The sequence below is a fragment of the Saimiri boliviensis genome, chromosome 20 (genome assembly GCF_048565385.1).
Source record: "Saimiri boliviensis isolate mSaiBol1 chromosome 20, mSaiBol1.pri, whole genome shotgun sequence".
Lineage (NCBI taxonomy): Eukaryota > Metazoa > Chordata > Mammalia > Primates > Cebidae > Saimiri > Saimiri boliviensis.
The window spans coordinates 212,908-220,107 of NC_133468.1; the positions used below are offsets into that span (position 1 = coordinate 212,908).

The following is a 7,200-nucleotide window of genomic DNA, read 5'->3' on the forward strand; positions in this document are numbered from 1 at the left end:
GGCCAGGTTGGTCTCGATCTCTTGACCTCGTGATCCACCCGCCTCGGCCTCCCAAAATGCTGGGATTACAGGAGTGAGCCACAGCGCCCGGTGAAGAAACCTGTTTCTAATTGGCTGAATCTAAACATAGTTGCAACTTCCTAAAAGGAACCAACACACAGCAGAACAGTTTGCAAGAAGTGGGTCTTCTGTGTTTTAAACGCATTCTTACTGCTAACTCTTATATGCCAGCATAAGGCTGGAAATGACTGTTTCTACATTCTCCAAAGAAAGGGTTTCTGAACTGTTGAAATACAAATCAGTTTATCTCTGTAAGTTGAATGCACACATGGAGAACCATTCTGCTGGATAGCTCCATTTTTGTTTTAGAGCCAGATATTTCTCTTTACATCCTGTACTCCCACCCAGTCTGGAATGTCCAAAGGCAGCTTTTAGAAGAAATGTGTTTCTAACTCGCTGAATCAAAACATAGTTGCAACTTCCTAAAAGGAACCAACACACAGCAGATCAGTTTGTAAGAAGCGGGTCCTCTGTGTTTTAAACGCATTCTTACTGTTAACTCTTATATGCCACTATGGGGCTGGAAATGACTCTTGCTACATTCTACAAAGAAAAGGTTTCTGAACCAGTGAAATACAAATCAGTTTAAGTGCAGCCGGGGAAATGGAACCATGTTCATGGCCAGCTTCTGCAGGTCGGAGTTCAGCCGGCCTGGGAAGCGCAGGCATGTGGTGACCCCACTCATGGTAGCAGACACCAGGTGATTTAGGTCACCATAGGTGGGTGTGGTCAGTTTTCAGGTCCTGAAACAGATGTTGTAGAGTGCTTCATTATCAATGCAGAACGTCTCGTCTGCATTTTGTACGAGCTGGTGGACGGAGAGGGTGGCATTGTAGGGCTCCACCACGGCGTCTGACACCCTGGGTGAGGGCAGGATGCTGAATGTGTTTATGATCCTGTCTGGGTTCTCCTCCCGAATTATGTCCATGAGAAGGCGACCCGCCCCAGACCCAGTCCCCCCACCCAGGGAGTGGATCACCTGGAAACCCTGCAGGCAATCACAGCTCTCAGCTTCTTTTCTCACAACATCCATCACCGACTCCATCAGTTCCACGCCTTCTGTGTAGTACCCCTTGGCCCCGTTGTTTGAGGCCCCGTGCTGACCTGTAAGGTAGTAGTCAGTCACTTGATGGCCAGGTATGTGGTCATCAGTGGTCGCCACAAGGCAAAAAGCACCATTCACCTGGCAAGTGGAGCGAATGGAACCCTCTCCCCTAAAGTCACAAGACAGCAGCCTTGCCTGTTAGAACCTAGATCAGGAGCCAAACCTGAGACGGCCTAACAACAGACTCGCTGCAGGTGGCTCCTGCCCGGTCCCAGAAAAGGCCATAGTCACTGTCCCACCTCAGCTCCCTGCAGGGAGATTGCATCAGCAGCTACTCACTTTGAGGAGACAGCTGGATTTTCTTCCCATATCCCGTTTAGGAGAGGGGGATTGCATGACTCAGAGTATGGGAGGGTGTTCAGGGGCCCCAGTTACACAGTTCCCACAGAGATGACCTTGGGGCACTCGCTGACTTTGAGCTGCCCTGGCTAAGGAGCCACACCCAAGTCCTCATCCACAGCTCACCAAAGACGAAGTTGTCTGGCCTGAAGATCTGCCTGAAGGGCCCTGAATGCACTGTGTCCATGGTGCCTGGCTCCAGATCCACGAGCACAGCACGGGCCACATACCTGCCACCTTAACAGAAGGGAATGAGTGAGGAGAGGGTTGGTATTCCCAGGAGGGCAGTCAGGAACAGACTGGGGTCTCACCACTGGCCTCGTTGTAGTACACATTGATGAGTTCCAGCTGCAGGTCACTGTCCCTGTGGTAAGTGCCAGCAGTGTCAATGCCATGTTCATCAGAGATCACCTCCCAGAACTGCGAGAGATGCAAAAGGCCAGACAGGCCAGGGCTGAGTCATGGAGCTCAGGAAGTGGGAGTTGTCCCAGTCCTTCTCCCACTTCCATCCCCCTTCCTCAGGCCACTGGGTCCCTTGGTGTTCACCTCGGCAGCCTGCAATGCAGAGGCACCACCCCTTCCACTGCCAACATCTTCACCGACCACCCTGCAGGCCCGAGCTGGGCCCTCAGAGCCCTAGCTGCCAACCTTTGTGCCGATCTGGTTCCTGCACTTTCCGAGTTGGGTAAACACAATCTCCCGCATGGCCAAGGCAGGACTACGCCAGCAAAAGAAAGGTGAAGAGGAGGATTAAACGCACAACGACTCAGTCCGCAGTCCGCCAATGCTTAAACAGCCCCACACCCTCCTCCCCCAGCCTTGGATTGGGCTCCCAGAATAAGAAACCGCTTGACTTTTACACGGGTGTGCCCGCCTGTGACTCCCTTGGAGGTTAATGTCTATTGGAGCGCTCAGGTGGCCTTGCTGTGGTCCTTTCCATGCTGGGGAGAGCTGGGCAGCTGAAGAACTTCCTCCCATGTCTTTAGTGAGACTAAATCCCTAGCTGAGCTGAAACTGAATTTTCCTCCCATGTGGAGGGGAAGACTTTCGTTTCCACATTCACAGAGTGCCTTTGCATGTGTCCTGGATTGATGACATACTTTTGTAATGGATGAGTCCTTTCATCTCTTAGGAGATCTGTGGTTCAAAAAGGCTTTCTGTGTGCTAACTCAACAGGATCTAATTATAAGTTTTCCTTTGGAGCAGCTCAAACCCATAGTAAGCTATGGGTGTTAGAGAAAGCCAGGCTTCTGATGTCGTTAGCCTTCTTTAGAGTTTGATTCATTCTTCCACCTTTCCAGAGGACTGCAATCTCCACACAGAGTGAAGGTGATATTTGATTCCTGACACTGAGATTAGGTGTTGGGATATGCCTGCTGTGAAAGATGGGCCATTGTCACTTTGCACGCTTTTAGATGATACAAACTGAGGAATTATATCTTCTTGTAAACACTTTTCAGATAGGATGGGTAATGCCTTGATCTAACCAGTGAAGGTATCGGTAAGCATTGGCAAATATTTTAATTTCCTATAGAAAGGTGCCTGAGTAAATTAGAGTTTTCAGTCCTCACCTGGAGAGGTTTCTTAGTGTTGGACAGGTTAAACTAGAGGAGGAGACAATTGCTGGCTGTTTGTGTTATTTCAGGCACAGAGCTCAGGGCAGAGTCACCCGTGTTAGTGTCTTGAAAAGATTTATCCCCCAAAACCAATGAGACATTAACTGAAACAAAGAATCCCTTCTAAGGTGAAAATAATCATGTAAGTGTTTAACTATTTTCCTATGATTAGTACTTGGCATTAGTAATGTATTACCATGAGTCAGCCAGCCAGAGGGGTTCTGGACTAAACTGGAATCCCTGGCTCGTTTTTGTTCTTCTTTGGAGCATTCTGTCTCAACTCCAGGTACGCTGACCAGCATGCCCGTCGGCTTCAGTGTAGTGACCTTGCCTATCACATCTGCAAGGGCAGTTTCTTTCACATGGTCAATCTCTCTTTTGATGTCCTCTGCAATCAATTATAGTCACTTTTCTCTGGCAGCCAAGCAGCACTCTAACAAGCTCAAAATCTGAGTGATGTTGTCCGGAAAAGCCCTTTGTGGTCAAGAGTCCCTACCCATTCCAAATTGCAGCATAAGCATGAAGCACTCAAAAGTCATACTTAGTGTAAATGTTAACTTTTAAATTTTTCCTTGACTACAGGGCTCTGGTAAGTTCAATTAACTCAGCTTTTTGAGCTGAGGTCGAGGTCAGCAAGGCATGTGACTTGATTAACTTGTGCTGACTAATCAGAGCATTAGCCCTCCTGTTTTCCTGATGCATAAAACAACTTGCATCTGTTAATCACTCTTCCTTGGGATGGTCAAGGAGCTCATTTCAAGTCTGGCCTGATAGAATAAATTTGTTTCATAACCTGTGACATGGTTTGGCTGTGTCTCCAGTCAAATCTTATCAATTATAGCTCTCATAATTCCCATGTGTCTTGGGAAGGACCCAGTTGGAGGTAATTGAATCGGGGAGTGAAGCGAGTCTTTCGCACACTGTTCTTGTGACAGTGAATAAGCCTCATGAGATATGATTATTTTATTTTTATTTTTATTTTATTTTTTGAGACATATTTTTGCTCTGTTGCCCAGGCTGGAGTGCAGTGGCATGATGTCAGCTCACTGCAGCATCTGTCTCTTGGGTTCAAGGTATATTCCTGTCTCCGCTTGAGTAGCTGGGATTACAGGCACCCACCACCATGCCTGGCTAATTTTTGTATTTTTAGTAGAGACGTGGTTTCACCATATTGGCCAGGCTGGTCTCAAACTCCTGACTTCAGGTGACCCACCTGCCGCCTTGGCCTCCCAAAGTGTTGGGATTACTCCCCTTTATAAAAAGGAGTTTTTCTACACAAGCTCTTTTGCCTGCTGCCATGTAAGAGATGTAACTTTGCTCCTCATTTGCCTTATGCCATGATGGTGAGGCTCCCCCAGCCATGTGGAACTGTGAGTCCAATAAACCTCTTTTATTTATGAATTACCCAGCCTCATATATGTCTTTACTAGCAGCATGAGAACAGATTAATACAACCTGTATGCTGGGAAGGCTGGGAGCACCTGTGTGCTCTAGCAGATAAGTAGCTGGGTTTAGAGTTTGTCAGACTTCAAGGGTTATGTCTGGAGTGTCTAGCAATAAGAACTGAGACTTTAATAAATGTTCTCCTATCATCCACTGGTGCCCTTTAGCTTCTAGAACCACCTTCCCTTGGTTTGGGGTCAAAAAACCTTTAGGTGCTGTCCTAATGCTTATTAGCCTTGCCTACTAGAAAAGTTGTAGCAGCAACAGCGCTAAGAAACCTAGGACACCCTGAGCCCACCCAGTCTATCTGCTCAGAAAAGTCGGCTACTGGCCTTAGAATGTTCCCCAGTTTTGGGACAAGATTACCCAAGGCCTATGCCTTGCTTTTTGGTCACATAAAGAAAGATGGTTCATCTCACTTATGGACACCCAAGGCTGCAGCAGAGCCTCATTTCTCTTTGTGAGTATTGAAGGTTAGCTTGCGGTTCTAATTACATTCAAGGAGCTCTAATATTTTCCTTTGAGTGTGTTATATAAAGGCTTGGCTAGATGTCCAAATCTGGGCACCCATAAGCTGCAGTACCCAACTGTCCCCTAATAAGGCCCACAGTCATTTGTTGGACTGGGACTCTTGGATGACTAAAAAAACTTTTTTTTCCTTCAAGGAATGTTGATCAGTTCCAGAGGTTAAGACTCATTCCAAATATTTGAGTCTTTGAGTCATAATCTGAGCCTTGTATGGTGATACCCTATAGCTGCCATTTCCCAGGAAATTTATCCATTTAACAGTATTATATTATCTGAGTCTTTTTTAGTCAGGTTAGCAATGAGCAAGTCATCTACATATTGAATAACTGTGCCCCTTTGCACTTGTGAATTTCTTAAGTCCTTAGCCAGAACATTTTCAAATAATTGGGGCTAACCCAGAACTCTTCAGAGAGGACTGCCCAGGTTAGTTTGGAGGCTAAATGAATATCTGGATCAGTCCATTCAAAGGCAAACATATGGTGAATCTGGATGCATTGAGATGCAGAAAAATGTGTCTTTCATATCTAAGAATGTAAACCAGCTTGCATCCCCCGAGACTTGGGTAAGAATTGGGAACGATGGGGTTTGTGGAGACAACAATTGCATTTATTAATGCTCTGTTTCTGACAAATCTGTAGGCTTTTGATCTGGTAACATGGGATCGTAAGGAAACTCTCATGGTCTTAGTAAGTCAAATGGCAAGAATTTGGCAATAAGGGGTTGAATTTCCTCTCCTGCTCCCTGCCTTAAAGTGTATTGTCTTTTCCAAGGGTGAGGAGCATGAGGCTGAAGTTGGATTTGAATCGGGGTGGTCTTTAGTGTGTTTCCCAGAGCCTGTGTGGCCCAAACCTCAGGATTTACTTGAGACAACACCTCAGGTTGTAAATGTGACACCGATTCTTAAATTTTTCCCCCCTGAGGGGTCAGGAACAAAAGTAATATTTTATTTGCTTTATGAATACACACACACACACACACACACACACACACACACACACACACACCACTTATTTCTCAAAGACAGAGAAAGAATATTTCTTTCCATTTAGGCATTCCTAAATTGCTGCCCAGTAAACCCTGAGCTCTTGGAGGAGGCCAAGGCAGAGCAGACCCTCAGATAGCAAGGCAATGCACTTGACCCTGAGGAGATCAGGTACCAGGCCCGCCAGCCCCCGCCCACGCCGGAGCTGCCCCTGCAGCCTAGACCTGGCGCCGGCAGCAAGTGACTGGGCACCCCAGACCAGGCTAGCCCCCCAGCAGCAGGGATCCTGCGGCCGGGCGCCCAGGCGGCAAAGTCAGGCTGTCGCCCCGCCAGCAGCCACTCAGTCTCATCGGTGTGGATTCAGAGTGCCCAGCGCAGGGGCCCAGGACCCGGAGAGGTTTCCAAGAGAAGCGCACCCTCAGGCCATTTGGGCTGTGCACTCCGCGACCCTAACGCCATCCCGCGCCAGTGCCAGAGCTGCACCTGCAACCTGCGCGTCCGACGTGGGCAGCGGTGGGGGCGGGGCGGGGCAGGAGCAACCGCTGACTCTCTCGCTGCCGGACACCTGCCGGGCAGAACCCGGGGCCAGAGCCTCAGGGCTGAAGCCAGGCCATCCGCGAAGCCGTTCCGTGGCCCGGAGTGCCCATGCCAGACCCAATCTCCCTTCCGAGGGGGAGTGGGGCGCCGCGAAGTGAGACGGGGCATGCTCCTCGGGCCGGGCGGGCTGCGCGCCTGCGATCCTGCGCCTGCGGTCCTGGGGCCGCCCGGGCGAGCCCAGGAGAACCCGGGGCCCAGCGGCGCCTGCCCGGAGCTGCAGCCCCACCCGCCTGCGCGTGCACGGGAGTGACTTCGGAGCCTGGGGGCCACCGAGGGGCGGGCGCGCGCCTAAAGGCTTCGCCCGGCTCGCTCGGTCGGAGAGGTCGGAGGCTGCAAGCTCGCTGCTGACGGCTGTGGTGGACCCGGCTGGATCGCGGATTCTGGACTAGAAATCAGCTTTGCGGATAGGGGGTTGGATCGGGGATTTGGGGCTGGAGTGTGGGCGGTGAAAAGGTGACAGGGACCCGCCGCTGCCCAGGAGCGGGTGGCTGGGGATATGAGAAGTCACCGCCTTGAAGTTCCTCCGCCTC

The 7,200-nt window shown here is 49.7% G+C and overlaps 1 protein-coding gene across 1 annotated transcript; it reads right to left on the reverse strand.

Moving 5' to 3' along the window:
- Window positions 1–541: 541 nt before the first annotated feature.
- LOC141582448 (tubulin beta-4B chain-like) lies at window positions 542–2,209 on the reverse strand. Its single transcript, XM_074390394.1, has 5 exons — window positions 2,153–2,209; window positions 1,816–1,924; window positions 1,631–1,741; window positions 957–1,164; window positions 542–794 (listed from the first exon to the last, which is right to left on the reverse strand). Exons 1-5 carry the CDS (start codon window positions 2,207–2,209, stop codon window positions 641–643), a joined length of 639 nt encoding a protein of 212 aa, XP_074246495.1. The 3' UTR covers window positions 542–640.
- Between the last annotated feature and the right edge of the window lie 4,991 nt (window positions 2,210–7,200).

Excerpts from the sequence above, each read along its gene's own strand:
- LOC141582448 (XM_074390394.1), bottom strand. The coding sequence starts at position 2,209 with ATGCGGGAGATTGTGTTTACCCAACTCGGAAAGTGCAGGAACCAGATC. Across the intron at positions 1,925-2,152 it reads GGAACCAGATCGGCACAAAG|TTCTGGGAGGTGATCTCTGA; the intron begins GTTGGCAGCTAG and ends CATCTCTCGCAG. Across the intron at positions 1,742-1,815 it reads GTACTACAACGAGGCCAGTG|GTGGCAGGTATGTGGCCCGT; the intron begins GTGAGACCCCAG and ends CCTTCTGTTAAG.